Source organism: Choloepus didactylus, chromosome 1 (assembly GCF_015220235.1).
Source record: "Choloepus didactylus isolate mChoDid1 chromosome 1, mChoDid1.pri, whole genome shotgun sequence".
NCBI classification, from domain to species: Eukaryota; Metazoa; Chordata; class Mammalia; order Pilosa; family Megalonychidae; genus Choloepus; species Choloepus didactylus.
The window spans coordinates 185664994-185681430 of record NC_051307.1 but is presented as its reverse complement, the minus strand read 5'-3'; the positions used below and the strand labels follow the sequence as shown (position 1 = coordinate 185681430).

At 38.4% G+C, this 16437-nt stretch overlaps 1 protein-coding gene across 1 annotated transcript in view; it reads right to left on the bottom strand.

The window, feature by feature from the left end:
• FBXL2 (F-box and leucine rich repeat protein 2) overlaps positions 1–16437 on the bottom strand; it is a 192487-nt gene that overhangs the window by 4149 nt on the left and 171901 nt on the right. Inside the window, exons 11-13 of the mRNA XM_037846740.1 lie at positions 12224–12284; positions 11342–11386; positions 10669–10725 (exon numbers count right to left, since the gene is read on the bottom strand). Coding sequence (XP_037702668.1) covers positions 10669–10725; positions 11342–11386; positions 12224–12284 — 163 coding nt within the window. The remainder of the gene's footprint in view (positions 1–10668; positions 10726–11341; positions 11387–12223; positions 12285–16437) is intronic.

The following is a 16437-nucleotide window of genomic DNA, read 5'->3' as shown; positions in this document are numbered from 1 at the left end:
TTCTATTCTTTTAGGTGTATGCCTAATAATGGGATTTCCAGATCACAGCTGAGTTCCTATACTTAGCTTTCTGAAGAACCACAAGACTGGTCTTCGAGAGTTGCTGCACCATTTTAAACATGCCACAGCAATGGAATGAGTGTTCTCTATTCTCCACATCCTCTCCAACATTTATTTCCTTGGTGGCTAATGAGTGTCAGCATCTTTTCACGCAGTTTCTGGCCAATTGTAAATCTTCTCTGGAGAGATAGTCTGTTCAAGTCTTTTACCCATTTTTTAATTGGGTTCTTTATCTTTTTGTTAAGTTAAAGGTTTCTTTATATATCCAGGTTAGTAATCCTTTTTCAGATATCTGGTTTCCAAATATTTTTTCCTATTGTGTAGACTGTCATTTTACTTTCATGATAAAGTCCTTTGAGGCACAAAAGTTTTTTTATTTTGATGAGATCCCATTTATCTATTTTTTCTTTCGTTGCTTGTGCTTTTGGTGTAAAGTCGAAGAAACCTTTGCCTAACACAAGGTCCAGAAGATGCTTCCCCACATTTTCTTCCAGGAGTTTGTTAGTTATAGCTCTTATATGAAGGTCTTTGATCTATTTTGAGTTGATTTTTGTATATGATATGAGGTAGGGGGCCCTTTTTTTTTCCTTACAAATGGAGATCCAGCTTTCCCAGCACCATTTGTTGAAGAGACTATTCTTTCCCAATTGAGTGTTCTTTGCCACCTTGTCAAAAATCAGTTGGCCATCTCCCTCTAAGCCAATTCTGAGCATATAATCTCACTGCCCTCCCTCCTAGGTGGGACATGATTCCCAGAGGTGTAGGTCTCCCTGGCAACGTGGGATATGATTTGCAGGGATGAGCTTGGCCCTGGCTGGCATTGTGGGATTGAGAAAGTCTTCTTGGACCAAAAGAGGGAAGAGAAATGAAACAAAATAAAGTTTCAGTGGCTGAGAGATCTCAAATATAGTGGAGAGGTCATTCTGGAGGTTATTCTTATATACTATATAGACATCCCTTTTTAGTTTTTGGTGTATTGGAATAGCTAGAAGGAAATACTTGAAACTGTTGAACTGCAACCCAGTAGCCTTTATTCTCGAAGACAACTGTAGAACTATATAACTTACACTGTGTGACTGTGCGATTGTGAAACCTTTGTGGCTCCCAGTCCCTTTATCCAGTATATGGACAGATGAATAGAAAAATGAGGACAAAAAGTAAATGAATAATAGGGAGGGATGGGGGATATGGGATGTTTTGGGTGTTCTTTTTTACTTTAACTTTTATTCTTATTCTTTTTTGTTTGTGGCAATGAAAATGTTCAAAAACTGTTTGTAGCGATGAATACACAAACTACTTAATGGTACTGTGAACAACTGATTGTAAACTGGGGCTGACTATGGTATGTGAATATATCTCAATAAAATTGAATTTTAAAAAATCAGTTGGCTATAAATGTGAGGGTTGATTTCTGAGCCCTCAGTTCTATTCCACTGGTATATAATCTGTCCTTGTATCAGTACAATGCTGTGGCTTTGTAATCAGGAAAAAAAATTTTTTTAACATAATTTTATTGAAATATATTCACAAACCATACAATCCATCCAAAGTATACAATCAATGGTTCACAGTATCATCACATATTTGTGTATTAATCACCATGATCAGCTTTAGAACATTTGCCATTACTCCAGAAAAAGAAATAAAAAAGAAGATCACAAACATCCTATATCCTTTACCCCTCCCTCTTATTAATCACCAGTATTTCATTCTACCCAATTTTAAGACTTCCAATAGAGGTAGGTTAATTAAGACAGTGTTGTATTCTCAGATACGGATCGATAGATCAGTGGAACAGAACAAAACATCCAGAAGTAGATCCATACAAACATGGGTGACTTTTGTTTTGTTTTGTTTTTTTGCTATATAGTTGTACAATCATTATCAAAGATCAAGGCTAGTGGATTACAGTTCAATAACTTCAGGTATTTCCTCCTGACTATTCTAAAAGCCTACACACTAAAAAGAAATATCTATATAATGAGTCAGTATTGGCAGTCATTTGTTAAATCCAAATTTCTCAGTTACACCTCCTCCGTCTCATTTGATCTTTCTCTCAATCTTCAGGGATATCTTGGCAATGACAATTTTAACTTCATGCTGGAGAGGGTTGTTGACCTTATGGGGTAGAGGCATTGAAACTGGTTGATGTTCTTAGAGAGACTGGTACCTCCAGGTTTCAGTGTTTATCTGACTTAGGATCAATCTGGCGACCTTAAGTTTCTGAAAAAAATAATCTTACTAAGGAAAAACTTTTATTGAGACTTAGACAGAGTCCAGTGCACTCCCTAGGGTTTTCAGGAATACTATTGGTTGGGCTTTGCGTACCACGGTAGTTTGCAAATCTGGCTAAAGCTTGCATGTAATAAGTTATAAGATCAGGAAGTGTGAGTCCTCCAACTTCATTCCTCTTCTTCAAGATGGCTTTAGCTATTCAGGGCCCCTTGCCCTTCCATATGAATTTGATGATTGGCTTTTCCATTTCTGCAATGAGGGTTGTTGGAATTTTGACTAGGATTGCATTAAATCTATAAATTTCTTTGGGTAAGACTGACATCTTAATGACATTTAGTCTTCCAATCTATGAACATGGGATGTCCTTCCTTTTATTTAGGTCTTTGATTTCTTTTAGCAATGTTTTGTAGTTTTCTACATACAAGTCCTTTACATCCTTGGTTAGATTTATTCCTAGATTTTTATTCTTTTAGTTGCTATAGTGAACGGAATCTTTTTCTTGATTTGTTCTTCTGATTGTTCATTGCTTGTGTATAGAAACACTACTGATTTTTGGGTGTTGATCTTGTATCCACCACTTTGCTGAATTCATATTTTAGCTCTTAGGAGCTGTTTTGTGGATTTTTCAGGATTTTCTGTATAGAGGGTCATATTATCTGCAAATAGGGAAAGTTTTACTCCTTCCTTTCCAACCTGGATAACCTTTATTTCTTTTTCTTGCCTAAATGCTCTGTCAAAAACTTCCAGTTCAGTGTTGAATAACAATGGTAACAGCAGACATCCTTGTCTTGTTCGTGATCTTAAAGGGAAAGCTTTGAGTCCTTCCCCATTAAGTAGGATGTTAGCTGTGGGTTTTTTATAAATGCCCTTTATCATGTTGAAGAAGTTCTCTATTATTCTTAGTGTTGTAAGTGTTTTTAGGATGCTGGCTTTTGTCCAATTCCTTTTCTGCAACAATTGAGATATAATGTCATTCCCCACCCCCCCTCATTCCATTAATGTGGTGAATTTCATTAGTTGAATTTCTTATATTGAACCACTCTTGCATGTCTGGGATAAATCCTGTTTGATCATGGTATATAATTCCTTTAATATTCTGTTGGATCCAGTTTGCTGGGATTTTGTTGAGGAATTTTGCATATATACTCATAAGAGATATTGGTCTGTAGTTTTCTTTTCTTGTGGTACCTTTATCCATATCTTTATGGTATAATGGTGATGTTGGCCTCACTGAATGAATTTAGGGGGTTTCCACTGCTTTTCAATTTTTTGGAAGAGTTTGAGCAGAACTGGAGTTAAGTCTTCCTGGAATGTTTGGTAGAATTCCCCTGTAAAGCCAGCTGGTCCTTGGCTTTTCTTTGTTGGGAGGTTTTTTGATTACTGAATCAATCTTTATCCTAGTAATTGGTTTGGAGAGATATTCTATTTCTTCTTGAGTCAATGTAGGTAATTTGTGTGTTTTTAAGAGTTTGTCCATTTTATCTAGGTTATCTAATTTATTGGCATACAGTTGTTCATAGTATCCCCTTTTAGTCCTTTTTATTTCCACCTGATTGGTAATAATGTTCCCCTTTTCATTCCTGATTTTCATTATTTGTACCCTCTCTCTTTTTTTGTCAGTCCTGCTAAAGGTTTGTTGATTTTATTGATTTATTCAGAGAACCAACTCTTGGTTTTGCTGATTTTCTCCTGTATTTTGTTGTTGTTGCTGTTGTTTTTATTTCATTTTTCTCTACTTTAATCTTTGTTATTTCCTTCCTTCTGCTATGGATTTAGTTTGTGCTTCTTTTTCTAGTTCTTCCAGTTTTTGGTTAGATCTCTGATTTGAAGTCTTTCTTCTGTTTTTAATGTAAGCATTTAGAGCTATACACTTTCCTCTTAGCACTGCCTTCAGTGCATCCCCTAAGTTTTGGTATGTTGTATTTTCGTTTTCATTAGCCTCAAGATATTTCCTAATTTTGCTTCTGATTTCATATTTAACCCATTGGTTGTTTAAGAATATGTTTGATTTCCACATATTTGTGAATTTTACATTTCTCTCATTTTTTAAAAATTAAATCCAGTTTTACTGAAATATATTCACATACCATACAGTCATCCATGGTGTACAATCAACTGTTCAGAGTATCATCATATAGTTATACATTCATCACCTCAATCCATTTCTGAACATTTTCCTTACATCAGAAAGAATCAGAATAAGAACAAAAAATAAAAGTAAAAAAGAACACCCAAACACCCCTCCCCCCAATCCCACCCTATTTTTTATTTAGTTTTTGTCCCCATTTTTCTACTCATTCATCCATACACTGGGTAAAGGGAGTGCAATTCACAAAGGTTTCACAATCACACTGTCACCCCTTGTAAGCTACATTGTTATACAATCATCTTCAAGAGTCCAGGCTACTGGATTGGAGTTTGATAGTTTCAGGTATTTACTTCTAGCTATTCCAATACATTAAAACCTAAAAAGGGTTATCTATATAGTGCATAAGAATGTCCACCAGAGTGACCTCTCGACTCCATTTGAAATCTCTCAGCCACTGAAATTTTATTTTGTTTCATTTTGCATCCCCATTTTGGTCAAGACGACGTTCTCAATTCCATGATGCTGGGTCCAGATTCATCCCTGGGAGTCATATCCTGCGTTGCCAGTCTCCCTGTGTTATTGATTTCTAGCTTCATTCTGTTGTGGTAGGAGAATATACATTGTATGACTTCAAATTTTTTTTTAATTTATTGTGACTTGTTTTGTAATCCAAATATAGTCTTTACTGGAGAATGATCCATGTGCACTTGAGAAGAATGTGTATTCTGTCATTGTTGGGTGAAGTGTCTCTATGTCTGTTAGGTCTACTGGTTTAGTGTATCATTCAAGTCTTCTACTTCCTTATTAATCTACTGACTAGATGGTCTATCCATTATTGAGAGTGGTATACTAAGGTCTCCTACTATTAATGTAGAATTATCAATATCTCCCTTCAAATCTGTATTTGCTTTGTGTATTTTTAGGCTCTGCTGTTAGATGCATATATATTTATAATTGTTACATTTTCCTTTTGAATTGGCCCCTTTATCAGTATACAATGACCATTTCCAAGTCCTTTTACCTTCCCCATTTAAATTGTATTAAATATATCCTCTACTAACATTGAGACCCATATCAGACAATGTTACAATATTTGCTTTCATGGTCAAACAATTTAGAAAACTCAAGAGAAGGTAAGTCTATTGTATTTATACATTTGTTTCCACTCTTTCCATTGTTCTTTTTCCCTCTCTGATATTCCAAGATTCCATTCCATTGCTTTCATGGTCAAACAATTTAGAAAACTCAAGAGAAGGTAAGTCTATTGTATTTATACATTTGTTTCCACTCTTTCCATTGTTCTTTTTCCCTCTCTGATATTCCAAGATTCCATTCCTTTACTGTTTCTTTTCTGTTTAAAGAACTTCTTTGAGCTGTTCTTTCAGGGAGGTCAGCTAACAAATTGTTAGTTTCCCTTAATATGAGAATGGCTTGATTTCCTCCTCATTCTAGAAGGCTATTTTCACTGAATATAGGATGATGCATTGAGATTCTTTTCTTTGGGCACCTGAAAAATGTGCTATGTTCTGCTGGCCTCCATGGTTTCTGATGAGAAATTTATATTTTTCTTTTTTTCCCCTTCTAGGTAAGGTCGTTTTCTCTCCTGTTATTTCAAGAATTTTTTGTCTTTAGTTTTCATAAGTTCGATTATGATATGTCCTTGTGTGAGTTTCTTTGGCTTATCCTGTTAGGGGTTCAATCAGCTTTTTGATTCTGTACATTTATGTCTTTTGCCAAAATGGAAAACTGTCAGTCAATATTTCTTTGAATACTTTTTCAACTCTTTTCTGTTCTCTTTCTGGGACTCCAATGACATGAACATTATATACTTCACTATAATTCCACAAGTCCCAAAGGCTCTGTTCATATTTTTTTCCAGTCTATTTTCCCTCTGTTATTCAGATTAAGCAAATTCTATTCTTACATCTTCAAATTCACTGATTTCTTTTCTTTGTCATCTCTATTTTGGTTTAAGGCCATGAGTTTTTATTTGAGTTGTTGTATTTTTCAATTCTAAAATTTCCGCATAGTTCCTCTTTATGTCTTCTATTTCTTTGCTAATACTTTCTAATTTTTCATCCATTTCAAGTGAATCCAAAATTGCTTCTTGAAGCATTTTTATGATGGTTGCTTTGAAACCCTTATCAGACAGGTTCTAAAATTTGTGCCATTTTCGTGGTGTTGTCTGTTGACTGTTTTTTCTCATTCAAGTTTAGATTTTTCTGGTTCTTGGTATGATGAATAATTTTTTATTGTATCCTGGATATTTCAGATATTATGAGACTCTAGACATTACTTAAATCTTCTCTTTTAGCAGGCCATTTTTATTCTGTACCAGTCAGAAAAGGGAGAGTGCTGCCTCATTGCTATCAGGTATGGGCAGAAGTCCAGGTTCCCCAGTCAGCCTCTGCTGACAGGGCAGTCAGGGTGGGTTCCCTGTTACTGCTGGGAGGAGATGGGAGTTCAGACACCCCACTAGGCATCTGCTGACATGCCTGGTTATGACAGGCACCTTGTTATCCTTCGGTGGGACTGGAAAGTCTAGATTCCCCCACATGGTCTCCAGGGACACTGTGGAGGAAGGGCAGCTCATTACCACTGAGTGGGAATTAAAGACTCCCTCTACTCTTGGCCTTGGCTGGTGTGGGAAGGGCTGTTCCCACAATTTTTTCTCTGCTGTTTGGGTGCAGTAGCGTGGCTACTGTCCTCAGTAGTGCCCAGGTGGCTCTGGTTCCTGCCTCCCATTCAGCCTCTTCCTCTCCCTCTTCTTGCTCTGAAACCCAGCCATGGCTTTTGTCCATCCCAGAAGGAATACATGCTGTTTCCTCAAATCCTCAAGCCTTTCTCTACCTTATTCTTGCTTGCTGCTCCAAGAACTGGCTCAGCAGCTGAGTGTTAGATCTAACCAGGATAAGAGCTTTGTTAACATGAGGGAGATGAACGTTGAGGGTCGAGGGAGTGGTTTAATAATTTACTACAGAATTTACGCTGAATGGGGAGGGGCAAGGGGACATCAAATGGATGAATGACAAAAAAGATGGTGCAACCAATGGTCCCATTGAGGTTAAATTATTGTGGCTGTCGGGTAACAGGGGTGATTGGAAAAGGCAGGAACGCTGGTCAGACAGTGGGGCATGAAAGTGAAACACAACATACATTCTGTTTTACACTGTTATTTTCAAAATTGTTAAATTTTTCCACTTTAACTTGGGAGAGAATATTCATCTAAGTATTACCAAGTCTTGCATTCTAATTTTTCCTCTATAGCAGTGAAAAGTGGCTTGATAACAAGATTTTCTCATGTAGCCAAGAGCAGGCTTTCTACCAACTGGAAAATTTGTCATTACAATGGGAGAGTGACTGATTTGACATCTGATGGACTTGGCTTTCTACACAATATCATGGTGTTCTGATACATCAGGAAGAAAAAATAAAGCTCCATGAGAATAAAGAAAATATATTTCCTTTTTAGTTGTATTCCTTATTCTTTAGTATACTCCAAAATTTTCCTAGATAGCCTCTAGCACTGAGTTACATTATAGAGTGAGTAAAAAAAAATAACAACTGGCTCTGGTATTGAAGAGGAAACCAGCCCTTTCATAATCAACAGAACCTGCCAAAAACACGTCTTACAATTTAAAAACAGACGTAAAAACAATGATCATCCTTAACGTCCTTGAACAAATACCAACACTCTTTTCAGATATTTCATGTCCTACCCTTCTTTATTCTTCTGAATCTGAGACTCCCCCTTTTTTTAAAAAAAATTCAGTTTTATTGTGATATATTCACATACCATACAATCACCCACAGTGTACAATCAACTGTTCAGTCTCATCATATAGTTGTGTATCAATTTTTGAACATTTTCATCGCTCCAAAAAATAAAAATAAGAATAAAAATAAAAGTATAAAGAACACCCAAAACATTCTATCTCTCCATCCCACTCTATTCTTCACTTAGTCTTTGTCCCCATTTTTCTACTCATCTGCCTGTACATTGGATAAAGGGAGTGTGCGCCACAAGGTTTAACAATCACACAGGTGCCCCATGTAAGCTACATAGTTATGCAATCGTCTTCAGGATCAAAGCTACTGGGTTGTAGTTTGACAGTTTCAGGTATTTCCTTCTAGCTATTGGGACTCCCCTTTTTCACAAATGAATATCTGACTTTTTTCAAGTAAACGTTATCAGTTTTCTCTTTCAAATAGCTTTTTGAATTTTTGTGTGCATGTGTTCAAAGCCCTCCTGCCTTGAGGATCAATCACATGGTGATTCCTGGAAGGGACGGTGTGTGTGTACTTGCCGTGCTCATGTATAAAGGGGAATCTGGAAAACCAAAGGGTTAGGAACTGAGGTGTGATAGTCACCAGACTTCATGGAGGTGGTCATACCCCTCATTTCTTCCTGCTTTCAGAGCTTCAGTAAAATAAGAGCCATATTTCAAAATCCTGAGTCTGGGGACTTTCCCACAGGCTTGGGGAGGCACCCCTGCTGAGGGCTATGGAGCCGCCTGTGCCAGCTCTGGCACAGCCAGCACTGTCAGACCCTGCCTTGAGAAGGAGTTTCCCGAGGGTGGGGACTGGGCTGTTTCCTTGGGGCCACCTGTCCCCACATGGGGACTGCAGAGAAGGGAGGTACACCTACTATACAGAGCAAAGTTAAGTTTAGATTCCAACTGCAATGTTTACCTGCTTTTCTGGTAATAATTCTTCATAGTTTTTATTTGGGGCTCTTATCTGAGATTTCTAACTTCACTTTAGCTTACCTTTTACAATAAATCTTCTTTTTGGAAGTAGCTTGTATAAATATACAATAAGATGGAGATTTTCAGTGACCAGAATCCCACTGGGAAGACTGCTTTTTTATTTGGAAGACACTCCCTGACAAGTTGCAAGGACAGACCCCGCACACCTGAGGAAGTAGGAAGAAGGGTGGGAGTTATGGAGCTAGTGAAAGGTCTTGTTGTACCCCTTCCTCAGACCCCTTCATGCCTGGTATGAGAAGATTTCTCATGGAAACTGATGAAGGAGTGGGAGTCCAAGTCTAGAGTATCTCAGGATAGGGCAGAAATAGCCCTTGGGAAATCAGGGAGGAAGAAGTATAAAATAGGACAAAAAGCTCAAGGCTCCCAGATTTCTCCAGATCTCTGAAGGGCAGGAGATATAAGGACACAAAGCATTAGAGAAGATAAAAGGAGAAAGCACAGCTGAGTTACAGGTTCTGTCAATTATAAAACCAGATCCAAATCAATTTGGGGGTAAAGACCCAATAGAACTATAAAACTATCTACAATATGTACAGGAAAACAATTTAGAAAGTTTCGATGCAGAGAGGTTCCTAACTCATCTTTGAAATCTGACCTCAAACACTCAGAAAGGTCCCAGAGTGGTCCAAAGGCCAGTCACACATGTGCCTGAGGAAACAGTGTCCAGAGGAAATGTAAGAGTAAGGAAAACTAGTGGGGAGAGTAGATCAAGACCAAATGGAGCTTTAAAGATGTTGCAGCACTCTAGCCTCTGAGAACAGAGCAAATTTCAAAGACAGGAGAAAGCTAGTTTAAGAAAAATCTACTGTGAAGATGAGACCCTGTGGAGGCCAAGATATCTGCGGCCTTACAGGAACCATGTTGGGGCAAGTCCTTATTCTCTCTGAGGCTCAGTTTCTTCAATGATAAAACAGGATATTGATGCCTGTGTCACAGGCATTATTGGATTGGGTGGATTAAGGGAGATGATGCATATATCAGGGACTAACACAGACTTCTATAGGTGGGCTTGCTCAATGGGTGGGGATTCCTCCTCCTGCTCCAGCTCCCAGGCAAAGAGCTGGATGTGAACTATGCATGAGATGTGTGTCTGCATGGGGAAGAGTGTAAGGACTCTCTTTACGGCTCATTTTGGATCTTTCAATATATTCAAATTCCGTTCCCCCTACAGATGTATCTATGAGTAGATATGAAATATAAATATAAGACAAGGATGGACTAGACCTTTTGTCTTAGATTAGAACATTTTAGTGTACTAATTCTAGCTGACCCAGTTGATAAACTTGAACTTGAATGAAACAGTAAGGACATAGGTCTTTATATTAGATTCACATCCTAAGATGAAAGGGATAACATTTAGATATTTTGCTTCCCAAGTTAGCCCAATTAACAGATCTTTGAAACCAAGAATGATAATACCTTTACAGAAAGGAAAACAAAACAAGTTTTTTCTATGGTTGGAGAGTTCTTTCATCCATAAGAGATGAATAATGTAAAAAGAGATTCAAGACTCACCAGAGCTTGTAGTTTAGGACAGTGAATGGAAAGCTGGATAAGCGTGCTGTCGGTAATCTGGAGAGAAACATGCTATGTCAGTGTGGCTTCTACACCAGAACTTAATACCTAATCCTGGCTTTGGTGGAGCAAACACCTGAGTGTGAGAATCAAAAGTTGCAAAAGGTAATTAAAGATACATCTCAGGCAAATTTGCACCAGGAGCTCATCTCACCAGCAACCTCAAATCTGCCCACTCCTGGAGATGCAAAACTTGTTTGGTCTCCCCTCTGTGCCCCAAAGGGGTCTAGAGACAGAGGAAAAAGAGGGAGCAGGCAAAGAGGGGCCCCCAGGACTCCTTTCTATGGAGTTATCCCATTACTGAACATGTTGGATTATTTCTCCCTCAAGTTCTGTGAAAAATAATAGGAGCTTTTTGTCATCATTGTTTTTAAAGGTTTGGTAAAAGATAGGTGCTATTCTGAACTTTTCTATGGCAGTTCTGTTTGATCACTGAGAATCGTCATAAGTTTACAGATCCCACTGCCATGACCCTCACAGGTTCCCAAGCCTTGCCATCATGCTGGGGCAAGTAGGGTCTGAAAGCAGCCAGTCCATGTCTCCGACTGTGCCTGGCTATCTGGGCAGTGACTGAGGGGCTGCTCTGCAGGGTTGTCAGAAGGATCCCACTCACCAGGATGCATTCTTCAAGATCCATCTTCTCCAGGTCATGGCAATTCTGAAAGAGTCCACAAGACAAGACCCCCACCCCCACCCCCAATGCAAGTCAGGGTTAAAGCAAACTTGGCAGCTTGCTCTGTCTCTCTGAGGACTGCTCAGTGTTCTTGTTTTCTTCCATTAAGGAGGATGTCCTATTCCTAAAGTGACCCAGTGAACCAGCACTTCTAAGTAGACGGGTGTCCTCTGAATCACATTTGCATTACATATAGGAATAAGGCTGCTCTGGGCTGCATTTCCTTCTCTCAACCTGGAAAGATAGTTGGCTACACCTTCCTAGTGGCTAACAGACAGCAACTTGTAAAATTATTTTATCCATAGAACAAGTGAGGAAACCAGGCCCAAGTCATGGGAAAGTACAGAGGTGCCCAGTTTTACAATGGGGGAGAGGGTTCAGAAGGGAGGAAGAGCATCTCAGCATCTGGAGGAGAACATGGAGTTCCAATAGCAGGCCTAGAGGGGACTCCACAGTGGATGACGTTTTCAACGCAATGCTGTAAAGAAGGAGCAGAGGGCAGAGCAGAGCCTGGTGAAGGGAAGGCCAAGATGGGATCCATATGAGGAAAGGAGTCTCTTGCCAGGGAGGAGGCTCATCTCAGGGTGGTCCCACCTGAGCAAGTGAGAGTGAGGCCTGGGCCTTCTGCAGGACTCTCTCTAGGCAATCCCCAGCTTTCTGGCCAACTAGAAATAATGCAAAATATACCCCAAGGGCTCTGTTCTACTTGACTCCTGTTATTTCTGAAGGCAGTGTTTTGTACACCCCAAAACCACTCCAAGTCACTTTGAATTATGGAGGTGAGTTACAGTTAGGTTTTATTTTTTAAAATGTATGCCTTACCCGAGCTAAAAGTGCAAAGCCTGCATCAGTCAAATGAGAGCATCGGGCAGCTTCCAAAATCCTGAAGGGCAGGGGCCAGAGAGCAAGGGAGAAAAAAGCACAGACTGGTTAACAATAGAAACATATACCTTATGATGCATGCTCTTGAGTTTATTCTGTTCTTTGACACATTTGTTTCTCATAATAGCCTGAAGAGTGTTTGCTTCTCATAACATCCCTAGAAGCTGTAAATGCAAGCACTGTCCCCAATGAAGGGACAATGAAGGAAAATGAGGCTTAAGGAGGAATGTGACCTGCCCAAAGTCTTGTCCTAAAGCTTGGACAGCAAATCTTCCCGTGATACCAGGACACAGTTGTTGTTGTTGTTTTTTTCCTTCTTATTTCAATAATATTTGGTAACATTTAGAACAAAAGCAAAAGTTATTCCAGATATGATTTTGAGATACTCTGCATTTCATTACATTCTCAGTTACTTATTAAAGGAAATGAGAAAAGCTGCAGCCAATTAAAGTATGAGTCAATTCTCAATTACCCATATGTAACAGGGACGGATGCATAAATAATATTTCTAAGTCATACACTCCATTATAGCAATAACTTTGACCTCCTTTCTGACTAGTTTTAACTATCCAGCTTTCTTCTACTGAGCTGAAATATCAAAATTATCTAGAATCTTCCCTAACAAATAGTAATAAAAATGGGCAAAACACAGAAATAGACAATTCTAAAAGATATGAATGACATCAATAAAAATGGTCGAGTAATGTGGAGGTTTGGAGCTGTACATATCCCAGAAAAATGTATTCTAAAACTTAATCCATTCCTGTAGTTGTAAACCCATTGTAAGCAGGACTTTTTGTGAGGATATTTCAGTTAAGGTTTGTCCCACTTCAATCAGGATGGGTTTTAATCCCATTACAGGAGTCCTTTATAAGTGGAATGAAATTCAGACAGAGAGAGAAAAAACTATAGGAAGCAAGAAGCTGACATTCATTAGAATGCAGAAGACAACAGAGAGACAAGAAGATGCCACCATGTGCATTTTACAGAGGGGCTCAGGACCCAGGATCACTACCAGCCAGCCCACAATGCCAGTCCTCAGGAAGAAAGCCTCACCTTGATGACATCTTGACTTGGACTTTCTCTTAGCCTCAAAACCGCTAATAAATTCCACTGTTTAAGCAAACCCATTGCAGGGTATTTGCTTGAGCAGCCAAGGAAACTAAAACAAGTAGGGAATTCCAAAAGTCCATCCTTCCACAAAAGCAACAAATAAGTTGGCAAAAACTGTCAATTACTTTTTTGAAACTCTAGAATTCAATAAAAATGTTACATCAATCAAGGGAACGCTTAATCAAGACAAACAGCTGAGTCCTGGTAAGAGAGCCTTGTGGCATTTTAACTTATCCTGGTACCATCTCCCAATGGTAGTTGCTCAGTTGCAACCTTGAGGGCAATAGCCTGCATTCCTGGTACAGGCTCCTAGTACCAGCAAGAGCAATATGGATCATTTTCCCAAATAATTTGGTTGTTTTGATATGTCTGGTGGTTCCAGAAAGGACCAGCTCAAAGGGATACCTTTATTTCACCTAACTAGGAGCTTTGCCAAGAGTGGGGTGGCTACCAGGGACCATTTGTTGAAAACATTTGAAGGCAAATGTATTAGCCAGTGCTGCCTGAGGCAAGGGATAACAGTTGGGGCAAATAACAAACTGAAACTTGGGAAGAAAGGCTGGGGAATGAAATACTTTGGGAAATTAGGGTTCTGAAAAAAATCCCACATATTCCGGAGAATTTAGAAGGCCACTTGCATGACCAGGGCAGGGATGTATGCTCAGAAAGTACTGAGAAGGCCCTGAGCTCTTGCCTCTGGTTGATTTTCAGGCTCTGCACAAGCAGTAAGTAAAGACTCAGCCAGAATTGTAAGCTGCCTGGCTGAGTGTGGAAAGCTTGATCTAACTCACAAATGGAGCCCATCTGGAAAGACTGAGAGATTTTTGTTATTGTTCTAGGCATTAAGGAAATATCTGCCAAATCACTATCTGACCAGAAAGCTAATGGAACAAAGAGAATTTAGTAGCCAAACATGACAAAGAATTCAGACTTTACAAAATTAGTTCCGAATAGTCACTAAAGAAACAAACAACTACAATAAGCAGCAACAACAAACCCCAGGGAGGGGGAACATCCGATTAAAACTGTTGCCACATTATAATTTTCAAAATGTTCAGATTGTAACAAAAAACTATGAAGCACCAAAAAAAACAAAACAAAACAAACAAACAAAAAAAAAAACAGGAAGGTGTGGTCTATACATAAGAAGAAAATACCCAAATTAATAGAAATTATTCCTGAAGAAGGCCATAGGACTTGTTAGACAAAGACTATATAAACTATTTTAAATATCCTTACAAAGCTAAAAAAAAAAAAAAAAAAAAAACAAACAAAAAACCATGGCCAGAACTAAAGGAAGAAGGAAAAGTTGGAGTTTAAAACATGGGAATGTATAACAGTGAAACTTGTGGTGGACAACATCCATGATTAACTGTACAAATATAAAAAAAATTATTTCATGAACTGGAACAAATGTAATGGCACTATTATAAGGATTTACTAATATAGGTGTATATGGAAACCTATTGCAAACTATGGACTATATTTAACAATAATATTTTAATATTCTCTCATCAACAGTAACAAATGCACTACACTAATACCATGGATCAATAATGGGGGGATAAGAGGTATGGAAGGATTTGGGTTTTCTTTTATCTTTTTATTTCTTTTCTGGAGTAATGAAAATGTTCTAAAATTGATCATGGGATTCTATGCACAAATATGTGATGATACCGTGAACAAGTAATTGTATACTGTGCTGATTTGGATGTATTACATCTCCCCAAATACCATGTTCTTTAATGCAATCTTGTGGGGGCGGAGGTATTAGTGTTGATTAGGTTGGAATCTTTGGATTAGGCTGTTTCCAGGGAGATGTGACCCACCCAACTGTGGGTAATGACTTTGATTAGATTATTTCCATGGAAGTATGGCCCTACCCATTCATCATGGGTCTTGATTAGTTTACTGCAGCCCTATAAGAGCTCAGACAGAAGGAGCTCACTGCTGCAGCTTAAAGAGACATTTTGGAGATGGCCGTTGAAAGCAGACTTTTGCTAGCCCAGAGTTTGCCTGGGAGAAACTAAAAGAACACCCCCCAATGCCTAGAGAAGAATGTCCTGGGAGAAAGCCATTTTGAAACTAGAACCTTGGAGCAGACGTCAGCCACGTACCTGTGCCTTCCCAGCAGACAGAGGTTTTCCGGATGCCATCAGTGTTCTTCAGTGAAGGTAGCCTATTGTTGATGCCTTTGTTTGGATACTTTTATGGCTTTAGGACTATAATTTTGTAACCAAATAAACCCCCTTTATAAAAGTCAATCCAATTTTGGTGTTTTGCATAATGGCAGCATTAGCAAACCGGAACATACACTTCAGATGGTTTCTATGGTGTGTGAATATATCATAATAAAATGCATTAAAAAAAAAAAAAAGAACTAAAGGAAACCATTAGAATAGTGTCTTGCCAAACGGTGGTAAATAAAGAGTTAGAAATTATAAGGAACCAAATAGAAATTCTAGAGTTGAAAAGTACAATAACTGAAATGAAAAATTCACAAGAGGGGCTCAACAGGTTTTGTTTTCTTTTGTTTTTGTTTTGTTTTGTTTTTGCTGGGCAGAAGAAAGTATCAGCAAACCTGAGGATAAATGCATTGAAATTTTCCAGTCTGAGAAGCATAAAAAAAAAAAAAAAAAAATGAAGACAAATGAACAGACACTAAGAGACTTGTGGAATACTTAAAAGTATACCAACATTCTAGGAGCGCCAGAAGGAGAGGAAAGAGTGATAGGGAGCAGAAAGAATATTTGAAGAAATAATGTCTAAATGTGCCCCAAATTTGATGGAATATATGAATCTACAAATCCAAGCAGCTCAACAAACTCCAAGTATGATAAACTCGACAGAGACACATAAACTAGGAAAAGACAAAAAGAGAAACCCGAATATGGCAAGAGACAAGTGACTTGTCACACATAAAGGAGCTTCAATAAGATTAAAAGTTGATTTCTCATCAGAAACCATGGAAGCCAGAAGGCAGTGTGATAACATTCAAAGTGCTGAAAGAAAAAACAAAAACAAAAACAAAAAAACTGTCA